The sequence below is a fragment of the Colobus angolensis genome, unplaced genomic scaffold (genome assembly GCF_000951035.1).
Source record: "Colobus angolensis palliatus isolate OR3802 unplaced genomic scaffold, Cang.pa_1.0 Scaffold155, whole genome shotgun sequence".
In the NCBI taxonomy this organism is placed as follows: domain Eukaryota; kingdom Metazoa; phylum Chordata; class Mammalia; order Primates; family Cercopithecidae; genus Colobus; species Colobus angolensis.
Genome location: NW_012114655.1, coordinates 1227921 through 1255646, shown reverse-complemented (window position 1 = coordinate 1255646; position 27726 = coordinate 1227921). Strand labels below are relative to the sequence as shown.

The 27726-nt window shown below is 41.3% G+C and overlaps 1 protein-coding gene across 1 annotated transcript in view; it reads left to right on the top strand.

Annotated features, from left to right (window-relative positions):
- The window catches only part of PPP4R1 (protein phosphatase 4, regulatory subunit 1), a 72925-nt gene extending 45346 nt beyond the window's left edge, over positions 1-27579 (top strand). Inside the window, exons 10-19 of the mRNA XM_011936609.1 lie at positions 3605-4131; positions 10714-10886; positions 12185-12280; positions 14612-14797; positions 16704-16865; positions 20987-21087; positions 23979-24099; positions 24192-24326; positions 25010-25151; positions 26415-27579. Of these exons, the coding sequence (XP_011791999.1) occupies positions 3605-4131; positions 10714-10886; positions 12185-12280; positions 14612-14797; positions 16704-16865; positions 20987-21087; positions 23979-24099; positions 24192-24326; positions 25010-25151; positions 26415-26578 (1807 nt within the window). The 3' untranslated portion in view covers positions 26579-27579. The remainder of the gene's footprint in view (positions 1-3604; positions 4132-10713; positions 10887-12184; positions 12281-14611; positions 14798-16703; positions 16866-20986; positions 21088-23978; positions 24100-24191; positions 24327-25009; positions 25152-26414) is intronic.
- Positions 27580-27726: the final 147 nt, after the last annotated feature.

Here is a 27726-nt window from a genome sequence, read left to right as displayed (position 1 = left end):
AATTTAGAGAATTTATACTTTTGACATTTTTGAAGCCATGCATGCTATAGTTCTATCCAGAATTTAATACTGTACTAGGGAAAAGTTTGTCTTCTAGTTTCATCGTAAGAGTTTTAAGTTTGGACAAACTAACAGGTTTACATTTATCAGACAAACAGTTACTTGACCAGTCATTCTCCGTTCATTTTTGCAGCTGAGAATATTAAAATTTAATTTTAACACCAAGGTGAGATAGTGATCAAGGAACTTCAAGCCCCTGTAATTCCATCACTTTGGGAGGCTGAGGCAGGAGGATCACTTTAGCCCAGGAGTTTGAGGCTGCAGTGAGCTATGATCATACCACTTTACACCAGCCTGGGCTACAGAGTGAGACCCTGTCTCTTAAAAAAAGAATAAACAAAAACAGAAGTTCATTATATTTATTAAATAGTACATATGAGGTCTTAGAAGTTTTATCCATTTGCTCTGCTCTTCCCCCTTTCTGAACAATATCTTATTACAGATTTAAAATTTTAGTTTGAATGATTTCAGAAATTTTGCAAGAATATCACAAAGAATTTCATATATCCATCTAGATTTTCCAAATACTGTTTTACCATATTTGCTTTATTCTTTTTTTCTGAACTCTTTGAGAATACGTTTTAGACATGATATTCTTTTTACCTTTTTAAAATAGTATGTATTTCTTTAAAACGCAGATATTAATATGTAACTGTAGTCCAGTTACCAAAATTAGGAAATTAACATTGATACAATACTGTTAGCTAATCTGTAGCCTTTATTGAATTTAACCAGTTGGCCCACTAATGTTCTTTATAACAAAAGGGAAAATTATATATTTTTTAATATGGGCAAAATGGGAAATATGTAATTCATAAACATATAGAAGACACATTTATTTTACATAATAGCACTAGTTTCAGGAGCTCCTTTGGGAGAGAGAAAACATCTTACAGGTTATCTAGGTCAACTCCTCATTTTTATGAATAAGGAGTAAGTGAGGAATCCTAGAAGTCATTGAAAGGCTCAGAGTTTTATATTAACATAGTGCCAGTGTGAGAGTAAGAACTTAAAGTCTAGTTTCTTCACACTTGTAAATAATTGTATTATATATGCATACTATATATATTGTGGTTACAAGAATAGAAGAAAAATACCAAAATATAAAATGCAGTCACAATGTGTTATGTTTTCAGATGACTTAACAAATGTTTTTGTTCATCAGTATTTTAAAAAATAATCACCTGTTTGTGAAAATACGGTTTTTAAAACAGCATTATGATGAGAGGAAACTTCCTAATTTCATGAGAGTGTAGATGGTGACTGTTGAACTGGGAGCCCACGTAGGTATTAACATCACCCTGCTTTTGCACAGTCCTTTTAAGTCTCCGTTAAACATCTTTTTTATGTGTATTTGAAGGCACACAGATGCTTTTTTCTGTATTCATCTTACGAATTTACTTACATATTCAGCCATCCTTACTTCCCTTTCATGTTTTTTTGGAAGCAATGTCTCTTCACCTGTTTAATCTGTTCCTCTGTGTTTTTGAAGCCCATATTCTTTCCTCTTCTCAGAGAGACATTGCTTTATCAGTTATTCCACCAATCTCTGTGTCTCCAGATCCTTCATCTCTTTTAACCTATTTTCCTCAGCCTAAAAATATGCTCGTTATGCTTTTATACAGGAAGAATACCTTCACTCTTTGTTATTCTATGCAATTGTTGTGTTATTCTTCATTAATACTTGCTGCCTCCACGTGTCTCAGCCCCACACATCTGAGTTGATGACCTCCACCTCTATCTCAGTCTTGACCTCTTTCTCATAGATACCACCACCGAGAACCCAACATGGATAGCTAACTCAGCCTATCTCAACCTGAACCCGTTAGCTTTCATGTGAAACTTACTTGTTACCTGCAGCATGCAATAAGTGGAAAAGTCCTGTTAGTTTTTGCTGCTGTTTGAATATGTTCTTCTGTAGTCCTGAAGACACTACCTCCATCAGAACATCATCACTTTTCACCTGCGCATCTGTAATTCCTGCCTCCTATCTTACCTCTCAACTCCTTTTCTACACTTCCTCCAGAACGGTCTTTCTGAAACAACAGATCTGCGTGATTTTCTGTGGTCCAGGATGAACTCCGGAGGTCTGCTGGTCTGGAATACAGTGGTTCCTGTCACATCTTTCATCCTTGTCATCGATCATTTCCTCATTGCTGATTCCTGAATGCGTCGCACCTTGTGTGCCACTCCAGCCTTTGCATGTACTGTTTCTCCTTTGGATGCTTTTTTCTTCCCCTTAGCCCCATAAACATGTATTGGTTCTTCTGAGCACAACTCATGTCATTGTCTTGAAGGCCTTTTAGTCTTCACTCCCATCTCCTCCTGTGTTCAGTGTGCATGCATCTGTGCCCACCACCCTGTCTAGCAGCAGTTTGCTGGTACATGTTCACTTTTTCTGTTCGCCTCTAGTTGTAATCTCAAGAGCAAGAGCTACATCTCATTCACGTTTGAATCCTCAATACTGATTTCATTTCCTGGCTCTTAGTAGGTGCTCAATAAATGCTTGTTAAATTTAATTGAATCAAGTAATAACACTTAAAGTCGTATTTTAGATCATAGATGACAGTAATCAGTGGACTTTAATGAATTTGTACTAGCTGTCCTTATCAGTTAAGTTATGACCTCATTTAAGGAAAACCTTGGGGAGTAGAGATGAGTATTTTAGAAGAAACAGAAGTAATGACATTCAAGCAGATTTTAATATATTTTGTGAGACAGCAAATAGGTGTCTTTCCTACTACTATCTTAAAATTTTTTTTTTTTTTTTTTTGAGGCGGAGTTTCACTCTTGTTGCCCAGGCTGGAGTGCAATGGCACGATCTCGGCTCACCGCAACCTCCGCCTCCCAGGTTCAAGCAATTCTCCTGCCTCAGCCTCCCTAGTAGCTGGGATTACAGGCATGTGCCACCAGGCCCAGCTAATTTTGTATTTTTAGTAGAGACGGGGTTTCTCCATGTTGGTCAGGCTGGTCTCGAACTCCCGACCTCAGGTGATCGACCCGCCTTGGCCTCCCAAAGTGCTGGGATTACAGGCGTGAGCCACTGCGCCCGGCTATCTTAAAATTTTTTAAAATTTTCGTTGTGTAATGTAAGCAAATAGGCTTTAGGTCTCAGCTTTTCAATATGTCATTGGAGTAGAGAGGCAATACAAGTAATCCTAAAAATAAAATAATTTAAATATTGTTGTGTATCTTAAAATGATTGTACGAATTTCTGTTTCCACTACTTTTCGTTAGTTATTAATTATTGAAATTAGCATGGTATTATAGAATCCCAGGATTCTTAAATATTATCTTCTCTAACTAATACATATTGCTTGACTATCTAGACTTATACTTAACAGGTATTTACATCTTTGAACACAGAACAGCTGATGGAGAAAGAAGCATTATAAATAATATACATAAACTCAATTTGTGCAGATAATCCATAATTTTTAATGTTTAACTTGTCTAAGTGCTATATATAATATCTTTCATCAGTTTTTTTAAAGTAATTATCTTTTCTTATTGTTTTTTTTCCCACCAAATAAAACAATAAAAGGACCAGAGATCAAGAAGCCCCAGAGGATGTACAAGTCAGGCCAGAGGATACTCCTTCAGATCTCAGTGTTAGTAATTCCAGTGTCATACTGGAAACCACGTTGGAAGACCATGCTGCTGAGGCATCCGGGAAGCCTCTAGGTGAAATTAGTGTTCCACTGGACAGCTCTTTACTTTGTACTTTGTCTTCAGAATCTCACCAGGAAGCAGCTAGTAATGAGAATGATAAAAAACCTGGTAACTACAAATCTATGTTGCGACCAGAGGTTGGCACCAGTTCACAAGATTCAGCTCTCTTAGATCAGGAATTGTATAACTCCTTCCATTTCTGGAGGACTCCTCTTCCTGAAATAGATCTAGACATAGAGCTTGAACAGAACTCTGGGGGAAAACCCAGCCCAGAGGGACCAGAGGAAGCATCTGAAGGCCCTGTGCCCAGTTCTCCAAACATCACCATGGCCACCAGAAAGGAACTGGAAGAAATGATAGAAAATCTGGAGCCCCACATTGATGATCCAGATGTTAAAGGTATGGAAGTCAGTCAAGTTCTTTATTCTCAAAGTGAATAAAAATATTAGTGTCTATCTTAAAAATTTCATTTAAGAAAAAATTGCCGTTTAATGATGTATTACGGCTGGGGCACAGTGACTCATACCTATAACACCAGCACGTTGAGAGGTTGAGGCAGGAGAATCACTTGAGACCAGGAGGTCGAGACCAGACTGGACAACATAGTAAGACCCCCATCTCTACAAAACATGAAAAATTAGCCAGACATGGTGGCACATGCCTGTAATCGTAGCAACTTGGGAAACTGAGGTGGGAGATCGTTTGAGCTTAGGAGGTTGAGGCTGCACTGAGCTGTAATTGTGCAGCCTTGACCTCCTAAGCTCAAATGGTGTCAAAGGATCATGCGCTGATAGTTCTCCAGCCTGGGCAACAAAGTAAGACCCTGTCTATTAAAAAAAAGAAGAAGGTAGTATGACCATCATTATGTATTTCTAAATTCTCTTGATAAATACAATTAATCTGATTTTCAGGAAATTTTTTATTTACAATAGGCTCATCATTGCATTCCTTACTGTCATTTTATTTGTTGATAAATCACTCTCTTTGAAATCTTCAGTCACTCAAACAATGCTTTACAGTTTTAAAGTTTGGGCTCTGCCTTAACTATTTTGCACAGAGACTCACGACCTTTTTGTAAGATAGCAGTAGACGCAGTCATTCTTCTATGGAAAGACTGTAGAATGTTCATTGCGCCCGCTGCACTGCAGCCCGGGCGACAGCAGGACTCCATCTCGGGGGTGGGGAGGAAGAGACGGTAGAATGTTCACAGCAGGCATAGTCAACTCTTGATGAGTGTTTAATGTCTTCACAGCTTTCACCTTTCTGTTTACATTTTATTATTTACCAGCTTAAGTTTATTAAAGTTTATCGAACTTCAGTGACTCCGATTTTTTTTTTTTTTTTTTTTGAAATGGAGTCTCGCTCTATCACCCAGGCTGGAGTTCAGTGGCACTCGATCTTGGCTCACAATAACCTCCGCTTCCTGGGTTCAAGCAGTTCTCCTGCCTCAGCTTCCTGAGTAGCTGGGATTACAGGCACGTGCCACTGCACCCAGCTACTGTTTTTTTTGGTGTTTTTTTTTTTTTTTTGGAGACACAGTCTCACCCTGTCGCCAGGCTGTAGTGTAGTAGTGCCATCTCAGCTCACTGCAACCGCTGCCTCCCGGGTTCAAGCGATTCTCCGGCCTCAGCCTCCCAAGTAGCTGGGACTACAGGCGTGTGCCACCATGCCCAGCTAATTTTTGTATTTTTAGTAGAGACAGGTTTCACCATGTTGGCTAGGCTGGTCTTGAACTCCTCACCTCAGGCAGTCCGCCTGCCTTGGCCTCCCAACATGCTGGGATTACAGGTGTGAACCACCGTACTCAACTTATTTTATTTTTCTTAAACTATATATGTAAAAAAAGATTACCAGTTGTCCTTAAGCTGGTTCTGGGAGCTCTCATTGTATTATAGTACCTGCTAGTTCTCTGACATAGACTAGTCACTTAAATATTAATTGAAATATGGAAAGAATTGCTCTAAATTTTTCTTTCAGTAAATCAGTGAAAAGAAATATGCATAGGTTGCTTTTTAGAAAGATTTACATGTACATGCATACAAGTTTCTTGATATGACTTTGTGTTTCAGAAGATATCTAATACTCTTTGTACTGTAAATTTACTAGCTGCAGTTGAGCGAGTTCAATACAAATAACAGGCATACCTTGGAGATACTGCTGGTTCAGTTCCAAACCACTGCAAAAAAGCAAATATTGCAGTAGAGTCATACAAATTTTGTGGTTTCCCAGTGCATAAAAAGTTATGTTTACAGTCAAGTGCAGTGGCTTTCACCTGTAATCCCAGTTACCTGGGAGGCTGAGGCAGAAGGGCAGCTTAAGGCCAAGAGTTTGAGACCAGTTTGGGCAACATAGCAAGACCCTCATCTCTAAAAAGATTTTGAATAGTAGCTGGGCATGGTTGCACACACCTGTAGTCCCAGCCACTCGAAAGGCTGAGGTGGGAGAATTGAGTCTAGGAGTTGAAGATTTCAGTAGCTATGATCGCACTACTACACTCCAGCCTGGGTGACAGAGTAAGACCCAGTCTCAGAATTTTATAAAAGTCGTGTTTATACTATACTGTAGTAAGCATGTGATAGCATTTTGTCTTAAAAAAAAAAAAAAAAGTACATACCTTTATTGAAAAATTACTAAAAAATGCTGATGATCATCTGAGCCTTACACAAGTTGTAGTTTCATTGCTGGTGGAGAGTCTTGATTCAGTTCATGGCTGCTGACTGCTCAGGGCAGTGATTGCTGAAGGCTGGGGTGGCTGTGGCAATTTCTGAAAATAAAACAGCATGGAAGCTTGCTATGTCAGTTGACTCTTCCTTTCATGAAAGAGTTATCCGTAGCTAGCAATGGTGTTTGTTGGCATATTACCTGCAGGAGACATCTTCTTTAAAAATTAGAGTCAATCTTCTCGAACACCACCACTCTTTTATCAGTAGGTTTATGTAATATTCTAAATCTTTTGTTGTCATTTCAACAATGTTCACAGCATCATCACTAGGAGGAGATTCCATCTCGAGAAACCACTTTCTTTGCTCATCCTAAGAGGCGTTTGTTCAAGTTTGGTCAGGAGAGCCCGATATAGTGACCATGTGCCTGTGATCCCAGCTGAGGACAGGAGAATTGCTTGAGACCAGGAGTTCAAGGCTGTAGTGGTTGTGATTGTGCCTATAAGTAGCCACTGTACTCCAGCCTGGACAACATAAGAAGACTCTGTCTCTCAAATTAAAACAACAAAAAACATTTGATTATGAGATTGTAGCATTTCAGTCACATTTTCAAGCTCCACTCCTAATTTTAGTTCTCTTGCTGTTTTTACCCTATCTACAGTTACTTCTTCCACTGAAGTCTTGAACCCTTCAAAGTCATTTATGAGGGTTGAAATTACCTTCTTCCATACTCCTTTTAATGTTGGTATTTTGACCTCCTCCCATGAATCGTGAATGTTCCTAATGGCATCTGGAGTGGTGAATCCTTTCCAGAAGGTTTTCAGTTTACTTTGTCCAGATCCATCAGAGAAATCACTATTTATGGCAGCTATAACTTTACAGAATGTATTCCTGAAATAATAAGACTTGAAAGTTGAAATTACCTCTTGATCCTTGGGCTGCAGAATGGGTTTTGTGTTAGCAGGCATGAAAACAGCATTGTGTCCTTGTACACCTCTATCAGAGTTCTTGGGTGACCAGGTATATTGTCAATGAGCTGTAATAATTTGAAAGGAATATTTTTCTAAGCTGTAGGTCCTAACAGTCGGCTTAAAATACTCGGCAAACCTTGCCGTAAACAGATCTGCTCTCATCCAGGCTTTACTTTTCCAGTGACAGAGCACAGGCAGAGTAGATTGAGCTTAATTCTTAAGGGCCCCAGGATTTTTGGAATAGTAAATGAGCATTGGTTTTCGCTTTTTTTTTTTTTTTTTGACAGCGCCTCACTCCGTCACCCAGGCTGCAGTGCAGTGGCGCAATCTCAACTCACTGCAACCTCTGCCTCCCAGGTTCAAGCGATTCTCCTCCCTCAGCCTCCCAAGTAGCTGGGACTACAGGCACGCACCACCATGCCTGGCTAATTTTTTTTTTTTGTATAATGGGGTTTCACCTAGCTGGCCAGGCTGGTTTCGCACTCTTGACCTCAGGTAATCCACCCACCTCAGCCTCCCAAAAGTGCTAGGATTACACGTATGAGCCACCACTCCTGGCCTGGTTTTAACTTAAAGTCACTAGCCACATTAGTCCCTAACAAGAGTCACCTTGGCCTTTGGAGCTTTGAAGCCAGGCATTGATTTCTCCTTAGCTAGGAAAGTTCTAGATGGCGTCTTCTTCCAATAGAAGACGGTTTTATCTGTGTTGAAAATCTGGGCCGGGCGCCGTGGTTTACGCCTGTAATCCCAAAACTTTGGGAGGCCGAGGTGGGTAGATCATCTGAGATTAGGAGTTCGAGACCAGCCTAGCCAACATGGTGAAACCCTGTCTCTACGAAAAATACAAAAATTAGCCGGGCATGGTGGTGCATGCCTGTAATTCCAGCTACTAGGGAGGCTGAGGCAGGCGAATTGCTTGAACCCAGGAGGCAGGGGTGGCGGTGAGCCAAGATTGTGCCACTGTACTCCAGCCTGGGTGACAGAGCAAGACTCCATCTCAAAAAAAAAAAAAAAAAAAATCTGTTTGGTGTAGCTACCTTAGTGGCTTAAGAAATTTTAGCTAGATCCTCTGAATAACTTGCTGCAGCTTTACCTAAGCACTTGCTGCTTCACCTTGCACCTCTGTGTTACGGAGATGGCTCCATTCCTTAAACCTCATGAACCAACCTCTGCTAACTTTCAGCTTTTCTTCTCAGCTTTTTAAACTCTCTCAGCCTTTACAGAATTGAAGCCAGTTAGGGCCTTGCTCTGAGTTAGATTTTGGCTTAAGAGAACATTGTGGCTGGTTTGATTTCTGTCCAGACCACTCAAACTTTCTGCATATCAGCAATAAAGCTGTTGTTCCTCCTTCTTCTTTGTGTGTGTGGAGTAGCACTTTTAATGTCCTTCAAGAACTTTTCCATCTGCATTTATAACTTGGGTAACTGATACAAGTGGCCTAGCTTTTGGGCTTTCTTGGCTTTTGACATGCCTTCCTCACTAAGCTTAATCATTTCTAGCTTTGGATTTAAAGTGAGAGATGTGTTACTCTTCCTTTCACTTGAACTCTTAGGGGCTACTGTTGGGTTATTGATTAATTGGCCCAATTTTAATATTGTTGAGTCTCAGGGAATAGGGAGACAGGAGAGAGATGGGTAGAGAAAGTCGGTAGAGCTGTAAGAAGACACATATTTATCATTTAAGTTTGCTGTGTTGTCTGTCTTGTACAGCTAGTTAGCAGTTCCCAAAACATTTACAATAGTAATATCAAAGATCACTGATCACAGATCACCGTATCAGATATAACAGTAATGAAAAAGATGGAACTAGTACAAGAATTACCAACATGCAGTACAGAGGCACAGAGTAAACACATGCTGTTGGAAAAATAGCACCGATAAACTTGCTAAATGTAAGCTTGCCACAGACGTTAAGTTTATAAAAAGTACAGTTCAAGCCTGGCGTGGTGGTGTGTGCCTGTAGTCCCAACCACTCAGGAGGCCGAGGCTGAAAGATTGCTTGAGCCCAGGGGTTCAGTGCTTCAGTGAGCTATGATCATGCCTTGTGAATAGCTTTCTGCAAGTAACTCCAACCTGGGCAAAATAGTGGGACCTCACCTCTTTAAAGAAAAAAAAAAGCAAAAGTGTAGTATCTACAAAGTGCAATAAAACAAGGTGTGCCTGCACTTTCCAGTGAACAGAATGGATGGGGGATGGTACACGCACACACCCACACACCATGCACTTTGTATAGGACAAAATGTTTTAACGTTTCTTTCTCGTACAGTCTATTTTGAGTACTGTTTTGGTTTGGCTTGGGAGTGATCCCAAAAGGGAGTGGCTGAAGTGATTAAAAGGGTTGGTGAAAATTGCAGCCGAAATTCTGAAGATAATGAAAATATTCCACTGCAACTTTTTGTGAGTGAACACGTTCAGTTTTCTTAAGTTAGCAAGTAATGACCTAATGGACTAGAACCTCATCCTGTATGTTTCTTGCATGTCTATTGTCAGACACTTAATATACTTAGATGAGAAATTTTATAAATGCTGCATCTTAATAGATTATCTTAATAAAAGTTACTGATTGTTTTGTTTAAAATGTTCATATTTTGAACATTGAAGTGGATTGTTACTTGGAATAAATGCTAAGCAATATTTTTTGCTAAATTTCTGATTTATTTGGGGAGCAGGAAGAATCCCTTATCTTAATTTTGAATCACCTTTGTAAGTAAGGTGCAACCCAAAACATAGGCAGTGCTAGTTGCCAGATTTTTGAACCCCTGCCTGGTAAGTTGTCCTTTTGGTTTGCTGTAAGCAAGACAGTGCTCATTTGGGATTGTTGTGTTTGGGAGAAGATACAATTCTCATTTTCAAAAAGAATTAGAGAGAAATAAGTAGTAATAAGATATGAGATGTTTAAATGTAACTGTGACAAGAATCTTTGTAATTACCATTGTTTTATGTTGGCAGGGTTTGTGTGACTGCTCTTCTGCTAAAATAGCTTAGTAAGTAAGCCTTGTCAGTTTGATTCATGCACTACCAAAACATAGTTAACTTTTACTGAAATTGACTCCTTTTAATAAGCTGGAGGCAGCTCCAGCAACTAGATAGCATTTCTCTTTTCATACTAACGCAGAATAATGTACAGTAGCAGATAAACATTTTTAATCTCATGAAAGCATATTAGTTTTCTACTTTTTCTCTTGAAGGACTAATGATTTACCACAGTAGAAATTTTTTTTCCAGCTTTTTGATTGCAGTGTCAAAAAAGTATATATTTCATTGATAACGTACAATGCAAATGGAGAACAGCCTTGTAAGAATATTGCAATTGTGTTTCTCACTTTGGCCATTTCCTTATTTTGCCTGTAGCACAAGTGGAAGTGCTGTCCGCTGCACTACGTGCTTCCAGCCTGGATGTACATGAAGAGACCATCAATATAGAAAAGAGAAGTGATTTGCAAGATGAACTGGGTATAAATGAGCTACCAAATTGTAAAATAAATCAAGAAGATTCTGTGCCTTTAATCAGCGATGCTGTTGAGGTAACAAACTCAGTAAAGTGTTTACCAAGTGAGAGCAGTTTGAACCAGAAGTCTTTCATTGGGGAGTAGCTGTAGCTGATCACTTTTAGTTTGTATGTTCTGTTTGTTGCTGATTTTTTAGCTCTTCCTTTTGCATAAAGTAATTGTTTTCATCACATCCTGTCCTCGTGACATCAGTGTCATATGAAATGCCTGGAAAAGTAAATCCCACTTCTGTCTATATGACCATTTAGTAGACTCAATGTTAATGTAGCTCACTGCAGTGAAATAGTCTTACTGGAAACAAAGCCCTTTATCAAGAATAATTAACTCTTCCCTTTTCTTTTTGGAGAGGTGCTTTGTTTCTGATCGGACCATTTCACTGCAGCAAGCAACACAGTATTCTGAGCAGAAGATCGGGACTTGAGGCCATGTTGCGGAGGGCCAGTGACATTATCTGGACTCTGGAGTGTGAGGGTGGGTACTGATCCTAGCATCATCTTCCCTTTGTACTTATAGCTGTTCTCTGTGATCCTTCCCTAATTTCCTGCTGCATCTCCATCAAGCCAGCATTATTTGGTATCAGTGCTACTTAGCCATTGTTTATATAAACGGGGAGAAGGAATGCACCAGCGATTGCCAGAATCGCATGGTCACAGATCATAGTGGCTTGAATGAGAAGCTCAGGAAAGACTACCTGCACACACTGGGGACGGCAAGAGGGTTCTTAGAGCTTTAGCGCATTTCTGTTCTGATTTCTGTTAGACGGCATGTGGTATAGTTAGAAATCTGTATGATACCGCTGCTTTGGATTGAAACCCTGACTACTTATTGGAGATTTGAATAGTATTAATATATCTGCATCTTAGAAGGTGTTATGTTGTTGTTGTTACTGTTTTTGGCTGTTAACATATACATAATTTGTGAAATTAGATATTAACAGCCAAGAATAGAAATAGAAGAAAAACTGCATATGACACTCCATGGTCTCTAAAACAGTGGATCAAAAGAATCCTCTCAGTACTATTTCATAAATAAGCGAATTTGAGCTGTTTGGACCATTTTAAAATTACTTTCAAATACTGTTTTTAATTACTCTCATTTTTCTGGAGTTGTTTTTCACACATTTGACAACCTGTTCAGCAAGTTAGGTTTAAAGTAGGGAAAGTTCTTAGGTATGGCTATAAGCTTTTAAAAACGTGAGGAATGTCTATGCTTATTACTTTTGGCAGTCTTGAAAGGTAAGTAACTTAGTAAGATAGCTTAGATGAAGATGCACAGCCAGGACGGCTCTTTAAGTAGTTATTTTTTCCTAACAGAATATGGACTCCACTCTTCACTACATTCACAGCGATTCAGACTTGAGCAACAATAGCAGTTTTAGCCCTGATGAGGAAAGGAGAACTAAAGTACAAGTAAGTGACCAAAAAATGTGTTCTTTCGGGGGTGTGTTGCTCATTCCTCTTTTAGAGCCCATTTCTGAGCTAATTTGCCGCTTCTTTGTGATGAGTGTTCTAAAAATTATGACTAGTGTGTCATATTTTCTATAAGGAAATTGAAATAGTAGAGAGAGGAACATGTAAGCACAAATCTTCCCTTTCCTACCTCTGTGATCCCAGTCTTCATTCAGAGTGACCACAGTCACACACCTTACCTTCCTTCATGTGTTTTCATGGGCACATAAACATACACATGTGTCCCTTTTTATCATTCAGGACAACTGTGGTCATCCCATCCTACCTAGGTATTTTCTCTTGTTCACATTGCCAATAATTACCAAATACAGCTCGATTTCAGAGATGAAAATATGAAAAAATATGAAAATTTTGAAGTGCCGTCAGTAACAGACTGCAGGGAAACTGTGCTCACGGAATCATTGGAATGTGGTAGCTGTGCCTTGCCTTGCTCTTCTCTTTTCTAACAATCTGACCTGGTGATCTCTCCTGTAAGCACACTAGACTCCCTCACCTTCACAGCGGCACAGCCCAGTGTACATGCCACACCTGTGGTCTCCATTATAAGAAGGCTCTGTGGGAGATGCTACTTGTAGTTTCACTTTGATGCTGTAAGAAGTGCTACATTCACCATGACTGTCTAGATGTGTTGTTTGCTTCTAGGACTTTATTATTATTATTATTAGAGATGGAGTCGCACTCTGTCACCCAGGCTAGAGTGCAGTGGCACCATCTCAGCTTACTGCAGCCTCCGCCTCCTGGGTTCAAACAGTTCTCCTGCCTCAGCCTCCCAAGTAGCTGGGACTACAGTTGCAAGCCACCATGCCCAGCTAGTTTTTTTGTATTTTTAGTAGAGACAGTGTTTCGCCATGTTGGCCAGGCTGGTCACGAACTCCTGACCTCAAGTGATCCACCCACCTCGGCCTCCCAAAGTGCTGTGATTACAGGCGTGAGCCACCGCGCCTGGCCTTAGGACTATATTATTATTGTTAGAAGTAGATTTCCCAGATCAAATGGTGTATTTATTTTGTTGTTGTTGTTGTTGTTAGAGATGGGATCTCAGCTCTGTCACCCAGGCTGGAGTGCAGTTGCGAGATCACAGCGCATTGCAGCCTCGAACTCCTGGGCTCAAGCGATCGATCCTTCTGCCTCAGCCCCCCAGCTAGCTGGGACTACAGATGTGCACCGCCACATGTAGCCAGTTTTTATTTATTAAAAATGAAATCAGGATTCAAAACAATAGTGTTTTGAAACATGCTTTTCCCCACTTATAGACATTTTCAGTATTTCAAATCTCATTTTAATGAGTTTATTTCCATTTTCATTTTGGGTATATGGGTAATTAGTTTATGTAGCTCAAAATTCAAGATACTAAACAGGCATTTATTGACATTCCCTTCTCAGTTTTTCTTCTCCACTTGTCCATTTTGCTTCCTGAGATGCAACCATTTTTACCTTTCTTTTATATCCTTTCACAGCTATATTATACACACCTAAGCAAGATTGCAAATATGTTCTTCTTTTCCTCACATATATACAAATAGTCAGACATGGCACTTCAATTTTGTATGAATAATTGCTTAAATTTTCATCTAAAGAAGACAAGTGTTTATTTTTGTTTTGAGACAGAGTCTCACTCTATCGCCCATGCTGGAGTACAGTGGTGCTCTCACGGCTCACTGCAGCTTCCACTTCCCTGGGCTCAAGTGATCATCCCACCTCAGCCTCCCGAGCAGCTGGAACTACAGGTGTGAGCCACCATACCTGGCTGACGTTTTAAATTTTTTGTAGAGACAGGGTTTTACCATGTTGCCCAGGCTGGTCTCAAGTGATCCACCCTCCTTGGCTTCTCAAAGTGCTGGAATTACAGGTGTGAGCCACTGTGCCTGGCTGGTTTTTGCTTTTTTAATGTTGCAAATCATGCAGAGCACTTGTTATTCTACATTTGCTGGATTATAACAAACATTGTCATCTCTGCCTACATTTAAAGGTGCTGGTGTTATTTTAATACGTCTTTTTAATTTAGTAATTAATTCTAATTTTCGTTTCAGCTGAGATGTTACTCATTATTCTCCTAGAGTTGCTTTTATTTGTTCATATATGTTTCCCTTAGCATGTTTTTTGTATCTCTTAGTTATTAGATACCTGAAAATTTGACGTTGGTATTTCTCAACTGTTTGAGATGCTATGTTAAAATCTATATATTTAAAAATAATTTTGCCCAATTTATGTCTGAACTTCTCAAAATGCATCTCAACTGCTCAGTCACTGTGGTTTCTCTTTCTCCATTAGGATGTTGTACCTCAGGCGTTGTTAGATCAGTATTTATCTATGACTGACCCTTCTCGTGCACAGACGGTTGACACTGAAATTGCTAAGCACTGTGCATATAGCCTCCCCGGTGTGGCCTTGACACTCGGAAGACAGAATTGGCACTGCCTGAGAGAGACGTATGAGACTCTGGCCTCAGACATGCAGGTGAGTATAGCAGTTAAAGAATTAGCAGAACGTGCATGTGGAAGGCACAGTACTTTGCTTTTCATAACCTAAAGAATTTCTGTTCGTGTTCTAGCATGTTCTTAGTGTTATAGGAAATTATGTGTGGAAGAGCTTAAGAGTAGTAACAGAGCATGTTCTTTTTGCACTGTCAGAGTCCCACAATTTGGCTTCTTCATTTTTATCTAAAGCATTAGAAATTGTTAGCACATTCAACATGCCTACATTCCTAACTTAAAATGTGTTATTATCTAGAGTTTATCTGTAAATTAATTGTTGAGAATATAGGATTTAATTTTTCACCTAGAAATAGTATTATAAATGCTTATTTGATTTTCACACTAGATCTCAAAATATTTGTTTAAACTAATAGAACTGTAGTATTACTAGCGAGTGTGACTTTCTGGGCCCCGTGTGCCTTGAGCATTGCAGTACAGACAGGAGAAGTTCTGTGGTTCTTGCTCTCCTTGTCCCCACACACCACCCCCACCCCCTTTCAGCAGAATACACAAGGTAAACCCTTGCTTCAGGTCATTTTGTCTGGACATCTGTGACTTTCGTGTAACCTTTTCCCAGGCTTGATGACCTAACCTCCCCTGCCAGGCTGATTTCTGTATAAACAGAGTTTGCCTCTCTTTGAACACACCTGTTCCTTCAGTGAAGTTGATCGCTCAGTTATTTTAAAAAAAAAAAAAAAAAAGTCTGATTAGGCTAATTTGTACTGAAATGTGATGACTTTTCCTTAAACTTCTTAGTAATTATTATATTTTTCAGGGAATCAGTGCTGTTGACTCAGCAAGTTCTAAGTGGGAAGTAACCTTGATAGGTCAAGTTCCTCCTTTGACCTATGAGGTTAGGAAAACCGGGCCCAGGAGAAGTGAATTTATCTGTGTTCATACACTTCTTCAGTGCTGCGTCTGGTCATGGCACCGCAAAGGCCCAATTTCCATAGAGTGCTTTGTCCTGTGTATTCGTGTTTTCAGTCTTTATTCCACAGAACTGTAGGGTTCCCATGGGATGAATGTCTGGGGGCACCTGGGTGACTCTGATGGCTCAGAGTCTGGATAAGCAGTTTCTTCTCTCTGCTGCCCGCCTCTTCCATGAGAACACCTCTGCCTTCATCTGTTTTATATGTTGAACTTGGGTGTAAAATTTGATTTCAAGAGTGGATTCTGTGGGGGGAAGGGAAAGGAAATAAAATGTTTGCCCTAAACTGTTTCTCTTTAGGTAAAGTTTTAAGTTACTGTGTGAAAAATTAAGGCAACATGGAGAAAAGGATGTTTTTAACTTAAAATTATTATAAATGCAACACATTTCTGTTGAGGATTTCTTTTCCAAGGCTGTATGCAGATTTCCCTAGTCTTATATTTCTTCAATTACCAATTCCTTAAAAACAAATTTTATTGTTCTGTTTTGTTTTTCTTAATCCAAGGTTTGACTGTACAGGAATCTGAAGGGGGACAGTAAACCGGGGAGGGTGCTAGAGAGCCTTTGGCCCATGTGCAGCCTCAGCACATCAGCGTGTTCTAGCATGTACTTAGTGTTATAGGAAATTATGTATGGAAGAGTAATAACAGAGCATGTTCTTTTTGCACTGTCAGAGTCAGGGTCCGATGTTCAGAGAACTACAAAAACTTAATGATTTCTAAGCATTTTTTCTTCATGAGTGAAAGGAAGATGATACATACTAGGCAGGGATTTAAGATTTTTCTATTACACTTTTCGGTGCATAATTTAGGCATTTAAAATTTGTATCTGTTATTACTATTGTGATTTAATTTTTTGAGATTAGTGACATTCATACAAAAATTAGCCTTCGTATATTGCCTAAAGGTTGAAGTACTGAGTACTTTGTGGTCAGCTTACTAATGTGTTTTCATTTCTGCAGTGGAAAGTTCGACGAACTCTAGCATTCTCCATCCACGAGCTTGCAGTTATTCTTGGAGATCAGTTGACAGCTGCAGATCTGGTTCCAATTTTTAATGGATTTTTAAAAGACCTTGATGAAGTCAGGATAGGTGTCCTTAAACACTTGCATGATTTTCTGAAGGTAACTTTTAAATTTTTTTGCAGAAAAAGACAACAAAATTCTGCTGTAAATCTAAATCTTTATCTTCTGCTATCAGCAAGAGAGGTTTCTGTGTGTTCCTATGTAAGAAAATATAGCCATAAGTTGATGTTAAGATGTAACTTAGAAAAGAAATAGTCCCATAATTATACTTTCACTTTTAAAACAGTATTAAATGATAGGTTTTTTTGTTTTTTTTTTTGAGACGGAGTCTTGCTCTGTTGCCCAGCCTGGAGTGCAGTGGCCGGATCTCAGCTCACTGCAAGCTCCGCCTCCCAGGTTCACGCCATTCTCCTGCCTCAGCCTCCTGAGTAGCTGGGACTACAGGCACCCACCACCTCGCCCGGCTATTTTTTTGTATTTTTTAGTAGAGACGGGGTTTCACCGTGTTAGCCAAGGATGGTCTCGATCTCCTGACCTCGTGATCTGCCCGTCTCGGCCTCCCAAAGTGCTGGGATTACAGGCTTGAGCCACCGCATCTGGCCTGATGATAGTTTACAGACATTTGTACCTTTTTATTTTTCAAAATTATTGGATTAAATATATGTAAAAAAAAAAAAAACCATTAGCTTCAGTCATCCCTCAGTATGTGCAGGAGGAATGGTTCCAGGTCCCCTGTGGACACCTAAATCCATGCAGTACTCCAGTCCTGTGGAACCCGCATGTAGGAAAAGTCTGCCCTCCGTGTACTCCGGCTTCGCATCCAGGAATACCTTATTTTCAGTCCTCATTTGGCTGGGACAAACAATTCAGTGTAAGGGGACTGATGCAGTTCACACCCCGTTGTTGAAGGTCAGCTGTGTATTAAGTTTGGAGGCTTTATGTGGTATTCCAGGAGTCCGAGAATTGACGTGTAGCCCTCACTACTTTGATGTAAGAGCTGTGATCTCCAAAGTGAATGGCCTTGATTTTTTACAGATTGTTTAATCCTGATGTACTGTTGTTGTTTTTAGACTTTAGCCTTGAAATTGACTCTGATCATTCTAAGGCTTGAGTGATAGAAGTAATTGTAGTCCTCCCTTTTAAAAAACATTGAGACCGGGCACAGTGGCTCACGCCTGTAATCCCAGCACTTTGGGAGGCCGAGGCAGGCAGATCACTTGAGGTCAGGAGGTCGAGACCAGCCTGGCCGACATGGTGAAGCGCTGTCTCTACTAAAATACAAAAAATTAGCTGGGCGTGGTGGTAGGCATCTGTAGTCTCAGCCACTCAGGAGGCTGAGGCAGGAGAGTCGCTTGAGCCTGGGAGACAGAGGTTGCAGTGAGCTAAGATGATAGGCACTCCAGCCTGGAGTAAGAGCAAGCCTCCATCTCAAAAAAGTAAAAAACAAAAACATTGAGACCATGTTATATTTTATGTAGATCATATTGAAATTTTTCTTTCTTTCCTTTTTCTTTTTTTTTTTTTTTTGAGACGGATTCTCACTCTGTCACCAGGCTGGAGTGCAGTGGCATGATCTTGGCTCACTGCAACCTCCGCCTCCCAGGTTCAAGTGATTCTCCTGCCTCAGCCTCCCGTGTAGCTGGGACTACAGGTGTGTGCCACCACACCTGGCTGATTTTTTTTTTTTTTTTTTTTAAGTAGAGATGGGGTTTCACCATGTTAACCAGGATGGTCTTGATCTGACCTCGTGATCCTCCCGCCTCAGCCTCCCAAAGTGCTGGGATTACAGGCATGAGCCAGCACGCCTGGCCTGAAATTTTTCTAATTGTCCCAGTATTGTCTTTTATAGTTTTTCTCTGCTCAATTTTGAATCCCATAAAGTGCGTATTAAATTTAAATGTTATGTTTCTTTAGTCCTCTTAAATCTAGGTGTCACTGGCATTTTTGAGGAGTCCAAACCAGTTGTTTTACAGAATTACCCTCAATTTGAATTTACACAGTTTGATTCTGGGTAAGCAGGGTTTTTTTGCAGACATGTTAACCTCTGTAGGTTTTCATGCATTTTTCTAAATGTGTCACATCAGGGCTAATGTGATATTGGCTCTTCCCATCATTGGTGATGAGAAGGCTGACAACTCCGTTATAAAGTGACCTTTCACCTTTTGTGGTTAATAGAGAATTGGTGAGGTGATACTTTAGAACTCTGTTTAGTATCTGTTTCTCTAGAGTCCTTCACCAGTGCTGTCATAGCCAAGCATCTGTACATGGTTCGTACCTGAATCAGTTAACTGTGTTGGTTGTGAAAGAGTGATTTTCTATTTTCATAATTCTGTTTTTTTTAAATTAACTTATTTTGAGACAGGGTCTCACTCGGTTGCCGAGGCTGGAGTGTAATGGTGCGATCATGGCTCACTGCAGCCTCCACCTCTCCCAGCTCAGATGATCCTCCCACCTCAGCCTCCTGAGTAGCTGAGGCCACAGGCGCACTACCACACCCAGCTGAGTTTTGTATCTTTTGTAGAGACGGGGTTTCGCTATGTTGCCCAGGCTGGTCTTGAACTCCTGGGCTCAAGTGATCTGCCCCGCCTTAGCCTCCCAAAGTTGTGGGATTACAGGTGTGAGCCACTATGCTCGGCCGTTCCTTCTGTTTTTATTAAGTAACGTTCCCGTGTGAAAATAACCTGTGCCTTCTCTCCCTCCCCGGTTTCAAAAGTTGTTTTAGTATTGGTGTGGACTCTAGGATTTTAAAAATTCAACGTAATGGAATCCATTTCTGTCGTTTGTTTTGAGCATCAAATTTGACTAGTGGGGACCCCTTAAAGCTGCCTCTTGTGTCCTTTGATTTGTCCTTTTATTTTTAAGCGTATCAACACTTTCAGTTTCAACTTTCCCTTTCCCTGTCCCAGCCTGGAGTCAGCTATTTCTCCAAGGAACTGTGGTCCTTTTTAGTGGAGAATGGTCCTTAGAAACTGAGATCCAGGCACTGGACGTGCTCATTGCTCCTGGGCTGTCATTTCTTTTAGGTCTTTCCAGAAGATAGTAGCTAGGAGGTGTGTACTTTTTTTTTTTTGATTACTAACTTCATATTGTTAAGAACTACTTCCATTTCAATACTGTTTCCTCTCTTTTCTTCACTTTATATATTTTTTTCTTTTTACTCATGGTAAAAAGTCTGTTCTTAACAACGTTAATGTATAATACTTAGTTGTGGCTGGGCGCGGTGGCCTGTAATACCAGCACTTTGGGAGGCCAAGGCAGGCGGATCACCTGAGGTCAGGAGATCGAGACTACCCTGGCTAACGTGGTGAAACCCCGTCTCTACTAAACATACAAAAAATAGGCCGGGCGTGGTGGCACGCGCCCATAGTCCCAGCTACTCGGGAGGTTGAGGCAGGAGAATCGATTGAACGTGGGAGGTGGAGGTTGCATTGAGCCGAGATCACACCACTGCACTCTAACCTGGATGACAGAGTGAGACTCTGTCTAAAAAAAAAAAAAAAAAAGTTTGCTCAGTTCCACAACATAAATGAAATAGTTTCAGAGTTACTCCACCAATAATAATTCTCACATCAAATCAGCTACGTAGTATTCAGGACTGCCTAGCACATTCTGTCCTTAGACTGTCTCTTGAAGATGTATGGTCACTCAGTTCACACTCTGGCTTTTTCCCTGTGATTGGTTTCCATCTGATGCACAGTTAGGTTGGCTTGCTTCCCGCTTTAAATATTTATAGAGCAGCTATTGGGATACATTTATTTTTTTTCTCTCAACAAATACTGAGTGCCTGCTGTGTGCTGTCACAGGGCCACACGCAGGGCTTACACACGCAGGGCCACACGCAGGGCCGCACGCAGGGCTTACACACGTGGTTAAGAGCATGACTACTGCCTTAAGTGGGGCCGTGGCAACAAGGATGTCATATGAATAAACGGGGCAAGTCCTGTGATCAAGCTGTGCCTGGCGTCCTGTGGGGTTTAGTGTGGCTCATTGATAGGCACAAGGAACAAAGATTTCCAGACAAGATGGTGATTCCTGAAGGCAAATGGAATTATTCAAGGAAAAATAAACTTAATACCAAATTGAAAACACTTAAATACAGCTACTACATTTCCTCTTCAGAAGAATTAACCATATTGCTTACAGTCTGTGTTTATGCACTCGAATAAAAGAAATAATGTCTGTACCTTGTCCTGGTAAATATTTTTGTTTTGTTACTTTAGCTTCTTCATATTGACAAAAGAAGAGAATATCTTTATCAACTTCAGGAGTTTTTGGTGACAGATAATAGTAGAAATTGGCGGTTTCGAGCTGAACTGGCTGAGTAAGTTCTAACGGTTTATTAGATTATATTTTGGAGGGGTATATATTTACTTCATTTTTACCTTTTTTCAGTTTCATGACTTTGTGCAAGTTTTTATGTGGTATTCTAGCCCTTTAACGCTTCCTGTAATACATGTCTTACTGTCAGTGAATTTCCTCAATTTTTTTTTTTTTCCTGAAAGTGTCTTTAGTTCATTTTTATATTATTTTTATCATGGTGAAATACACATTGATGACATTTAGTACATTCACAATGTTGTGGAACCGTTCCCTCTGTCTGGTTCCAAAATGTTAACCTCCCGAAAAGAAAAATGCATGTCCAATAAGCATCTACTATCTGTGGATTTGCCTATCGTGGACATTTCATGCAAGTGGAATCATACCACATGTGGCCTTTTGTACTTGGTTGCTTCAGCTAACAGTGCTTTCAGTTGGCCCCCCATGTTGTAGCCTCTAGCTGAGCTTGCCTCCCTTTTTGTGGTTGAGTAAATATTCCATTGTATGGATATACCACATTCAGTTAGTGCGTTCATCTGTTGAGGAACATTTGGGTTGGGGGTGTGGTCTTTTGTGAATAGTGCTGCTGGGAACATTTATGTACAAGATTTAATCCTTGAAATCTGTTTTCAGTTATTTTGAGGTGGATTTGCAAGGCCATATGGTAATTCTGTGTTTAATTCATTGAGGAACTGCCAGAGTTTTCCCCAACAGCTGTACCATTTTACATTCCCATCAGCAACGTGTGGGAGTTCCAATTTCTCTATGTCCTCACTAACACCTGTTTTCCTATTAAATTGTAAAAATATTTCTAAATTGGCCAAATAATAATTGTGCATATTTACAAGGTATGTAATGATGTTACAATACATATTGGATAGTGGTCAGATAAGGGCAGTTAGCATATCCGTCACTCGCTTATCGTTTCTAGCTGTTCTCATGGGCGTGGAACAGCACCTTCTTGTGGTATGATTTGCATTTCCCTAATGACTAATGATGTTGAACACTTTTTCATAAGCCTGTTAACCATTTGTATATATTTTGTGGAGAAATGTCTATCCAAGTCTCTTGCACATTGTTAAATTGGGTTGTTTATCTTACGTTGTGTTGTTGAGTTGTAAGAGCTATTTATATATTCCGGATTATAGACCTCACGTGCATTTTCAGATGACGTCTTTGCTGAGTATGGGATGTGGGGCGGACAGTTTGTCTTTCAGTGTATTGAAGACGCCGCTCCACTGAGTTCTGGCTTGCCCACTTCTGACTCGAAATGCACACCTCCTCTTCTGCCATGTAGTGCCGGGATGTGAGTCCAGCTAGTCAGGATCAAGCTGGGTTTGCGTTTTGTCATTGCTGTGGTTACCTTCAGTGTATTTGGGGCTTCAATTTTCCTCACTGTGGGCTGCCACTACCATTGCCGTTTGCTGAGGGTGGGAGCTGGGGCACCAGTGGTCTTGTAGTGCGAGTATTCCACCCAGGGTGTAGCTATACCTGCACCCCTGTGGGACCTGCTATCTGTGCTTGGTCTTGGGCAGGACTTCCTGCAGCTCCTCCTGGAATAAGGAGCATTAGTTCTCCTCTCCCCCTGTTGCAGTGTTTTTGCTGGCCCACAGGGTGGACAGGCTTTGGGCCCCTCCACCAGCAGGTTAAGCCTTTTGCTTTGTGTGAGTGAAGGGCCCAGCAGAGTGCTTGGTGATTCGTGGCTGTCCGTCAGCCGCTTCTGCCTGCTGTGAGACATCGCTCCTGTTTCTCCTGACCGTCTTTCTTGAAGCACCCGTGGAAGGCAGGTACCCTGTGGAAGTCAGAAGGTCAGAAGGTTGCCTAGGGATGTGAGCTCCCTGTGTCGGGCACATCTGGCTTTGCTTGAGCCACCCCGTGCTCGTGCCAGCCACCATCTGGCCCTGGGCAGCTGGCTACAATTCGAGCTGATGTCTCCCCACCCTGTTACGTGCTGGCAGGTGCCCTGTCCTCCGGGCTCTGCTGAGGGACAGTTCTCTTTCCCCTCGTGGGGAGTTAGGCGGTTCGGGTGCTTCGCAACCCCAGCTCTCTGCTGGGCTCAAGAAAAGATCTGGAAGTTTATGTAGCTTTTTCTACTGGAGGGTCAGTGACGTTCTTTGCAGTTTTCTGTATTCTAAGCAGAAACTGAAGTTCTATGTGGAATTTTGATTTTGAACTTGGTCGAAAAGTATGTGTGTCTGTTTGAGGATGTATGTTTGTATACACAGGTGCATTTGTCAGGGCTGCATAATCTACATTCATGTTACAGTTGACTTCCTGCTTATTAGAAATGTAAATCATATTGAACATAAAATCTGAAAGGCAAAAGTCTCACATCCAAGGTATTTCTTCAAGGGCATCATTGAAGCTTTCCGGTTAGCCTGGTGGATGTCATGAGAGTCTCAGGGCCCCTCAGATGTGATGGGAAGGTCGCTGGAGGGTACCCTCCGTCTGTTATCCCTAGCAAGTCCCTTCCAGGAAGGCTCCTCAGAGCCTCGACAGGTATACAGCAGACTCCCTCTCTCTGTGAACTTCTTACTGAGAAACTTGATGGAAGCTTCTCAGCACATTCCAAACGATAACCATGGATCAGTGTGGGCCATGTTCCAGTTGAACGTACTAGGAAGTGCTTTGCTCTGTCTCAGTTCCCATGGATGCAGAACTCTACAGCTTTTGTTTTCCTTACACTCTAAGGAACTTGAATAGCATGTAAGTGCATTTCCAGATGCACAGAGACTGGAGGTAAGCGTACAGGTGAGGTCTGCTTAGTCGCTCCTCTTTGCATGTGTTTGAGACAGGTGCTCAGTCATCCAGTATTGCAGATTATTTAAATGAGAACCTGTTTTCATTTGTCTCGCCTATTTTTAAACATTATCTTTTTGTAATTCCTTTTTGTAGACAGCTGATTTTACTTCTAGAGTTATATAGTCCCAGAGATGTTTATGACTATTTACGTCCCATTGCTCTGAATCTGTGTGCAGACAAGGTTTCTTCTGTTCGTTGGATTTCCTACAAGTTGGTATGTGTTGAACTTTTAAAATTTTAGATCAGTAAACTCTGAGATCCTAGATAGATTGGAAGCTGTTCCTCACTTCACACTCACCCTCCCAGGTCAGCGAGATGGTGAAGAAGCTGCACGCGGCAACACCACCGACGTTCGGAGTGGACCTCATCAATGAACTCGTGGAGAACTTTGGCAGATGTCCCAAGTGGTCTGGTCGGCAAGCCTTTGTCTTTGTCTGCCAGGTAAGCGAGGCCCTGGGCTTACCTGTGTGTGAGTGTTTCTCCTAGAAGAATGTCGTCTTTGACTTCCTACCTCTCTCTCATCCTCTTCCTTATTCTTAAGAAACAGAACCTTACGGTAGCCTGGCTGTCTCTAGGGTCACCCGTCCCCATTGTTGGGCATCTGCTGGCCCCTCCCTCCCAGCCAGCCAAGCCCCTTCTTACGCTGGCACGTGCCTGCTCTACATGCATGTTCCACACTACACACCACATGCCTGGAATGTGTGTGTTCTGCTCTACACACATTCAGACGTGTGCATGTGTACATCTGACAGTGCACATGCGTGTTCCTCACTGCATATTATACGGGCATACATACATGTACCACCCCGCACACATACTGTGCGCACATACACCGTACCACGGTTCCCACTAGAGGGTGCCCATGCCTGGGACCCAGAGCTCAGGTGTGAAAATGAAAGTGTGAATGGACACTCGAGGTCTCCATAGAGCAGTTTCAAAACTGTCTGTCCATGTGGGCAGTTAATTGTCTCCTTTTTTATTTGAGTTCCCAAGTACCTGGAATTTTGGTTAAAAAGCAGTAACTAAAATTTGTACCTGTGGTCACTCAGAGATTTTGTTAGCCAGTAGTCGAGTTTTTGACTGCATTGACAGAGAAGCCTAGAGCAGCTGTTTCTTTTCCCCAGACTGTCATTGAGGATGACTGCCTTCCCATGGACCAGTTTGCTGTGCATCTGATGCCGCATCTGCTGACCTTAGCAAACGACAGGGTTCCTAACGTGCGAGTGCTGCTTGCGAAGACCTTAAGGCAAACTCTACTAGAAAAAGGTAGGTAGTGACTCTACTAGGAGAAGTGTGTGAGTAGAGAGGGAGGTCTGTCGACTGCACTGATCAACAGATATCAAAGCAGTAGTATTGTCTGCTCAGAGAAAATAATCTGGTGGAAGGAAATATTTTAGTTGTCCTGGTGGTTCTCCCAAGAGGGCATGGAAGATGAAAGGGGTTTTTTAGCCCTCTACTGTTGAAGTTGGAGTTTATCGTAGGCATGTATCATTTTTATCATTTAAAACTTAGCTTTTTTGTTTGCTTGATTTTTTGAGACGGAGTCTCATTCTGTCACCCAGACTTGAGTGCAGTAGTGCGATCTCAGCTCACTGCACCCTCTGCCTCCCATGTTCAAGCGACTCTTCTGCCTCAGCCTCCCCAGTAGCTGGGATTACGGGTGCCTCTGCCACCACACCCAGCTCATTTTTTATCTTTTTAGTAGAGACGAGGTTTCACCATGTTGGCCGTGTTGGCCAGGCTGGTCTCGAACTCCTGACCTCATGTGATCTGCCTGCCTCAGCCTCCCAAAGTGCTGAGATTACAGGCATGACCCACCGTGCCCGACCTAAAACTTAGTTTTTAAAATTGGGTATTCATTCTCTTTCTGTGCAAACCATTGGCTGGCAGCATGCCACTGCAATCTTGCAATCTTCAGTATGGGGGCTGGTACCTGTGTTTGCTCTCCCTCCGTCTCTTCATTAAGCAAGAGACAGATGCCCCGTAGTATTTGTTTTGTTGGAAATTATAATGTCTTCAAGATTAAAGATGGTTTATTTTATTTAATCGACCCCCACCCCGCCCGCCACCCAAACACCTCATCAATATATAGTTGCATGGATGTATGAAGCACAGAAAGAAATTTGTAGTAGACATCAAAGAATAAGGATAAATGAATATTGCTGCTTTTTTTCTCCTTTTTTTTTTTTGTAGTTGGTGTTTGGAAGCGTTTTTCTTTTACTACTACTTAATAGCTAAGAAGTGTAATGTTTTCATCTATTTATTAATTTATTAATTTAATATTCCTTAGCTGTCATTGAATATCATGAGATTTAGTCTTATAAAAACAAGATAAATCTCATAACTCTTTCTGTTCTGGCACTTTTTCTTCCTGTAACAAATCAGGTTGGATTACTGTTTATGCTTCAGTGTGGCTTCTGTTTGTACTTGTGGAAATACCCAGTTTAACTGTTTATACTCATACTTGACCGAACTCTGAAATGTTCCGTTGGACTGGTTTCATCTGTCCTGTGCACGTGTCATTTCCAGACTATTTCTTGGCCTCTGCCAGCTGCCACCAGGAGGCTGTGGAGCAGACCATCATGGCTCTTCAGATGGACCGGGACAGCGATGTCAAGTATTTTGCAAGCATCCACCCTGCCAGTACCAAAATCTCTGAAGATGCCATGAGCACAGCATCCTCAACCTACTAGAAGGCTTGAATCTCGGTGTCTCTTCTGCTTCCATGAGAGCCGAGGTTCAGTGGGTGTTCCGCACGTATGTGACCTGGGATAGCTTTCGGGGGAGAAGCGACTTCCCTCTCCTGCAGGCTTCATTGCAGGTGCAAGTTGCCTATACCCAATACCAGGGATTTTAAGAGTCAAGAGAAAATACAGTAAACACTATTATCTTATCTTGACTTTAAGGGGAAATAATTTCTCAGAGGATTATAATTGTCACCGAAGCCTTAAATCCTTCCGTCTTCCTGACTGAATGAAACTCGAATTTGGCAGAGCATTTTCCTTATGGAAGGGATGAGATTCCCAGAGACCTGCATTGCTTTCTCCTGGTTTTATTTAACAGCCAACAAATGAAATTCTTACAGCCCGAAGGCACACGTTTGCCCAGATGTGAAAGAGACCTTCAATATCAGCCCTAACTCTTCTCTCCCAGGAGCAAGGACTTGCTGGGCTGTGTGACCAGCTGTCCAGCCCAGCCCTGTGTGTGAATCATTTCTGATGTGTGTAAATGGGAAAGGAGGGTTTTTTACTTCTCCTGAGGGCTTGATGCTAACACAAAAGTAGGATTGACTTGAACTCTTAAGCACAGCATATTGCTGTACACATTTACAGAATGGTTGCTGAGTGTCTGTGTCTGATTTTTTCATGCTGGTCATGACCTGAAGGAAATTTATTAGACATATAATGTATGTCTGGTGTTTTTAACTTGATCATGATCAGCTCAGAGGTGCAACTTCTTCACATCCTGTATATACCTGTGACCACTCTTGGGAGTGCTGCAGTCTTTAATCATGCTGTTAAAACTGTTGTGGCACAAGTTCTCTTGTCCAAATAAAATTTATTAATAAGATCTATAGAGAGAGATATATACACTTTTGTTTTCTAGATGTCTACCAATAAATGCAATTTGTGACCTGTATTAATGATTTAGTTTAAAGTGGGGAAACCAGATGAAAATACTTGTCTTTTAACTAGCTTATTAGTTTCTCTGGAATCTGCCTGTGTCCCCGGGGTCTTGCTCTTGGCAGCAGCAGGTGCCTCTTGGGTGCTCCTCCTGCTCCTGCCTACAGCCCTAAGGGCAGGTGGGTGCCGAGTGTCTGGCACAGCTTGGAGCTCCCCCC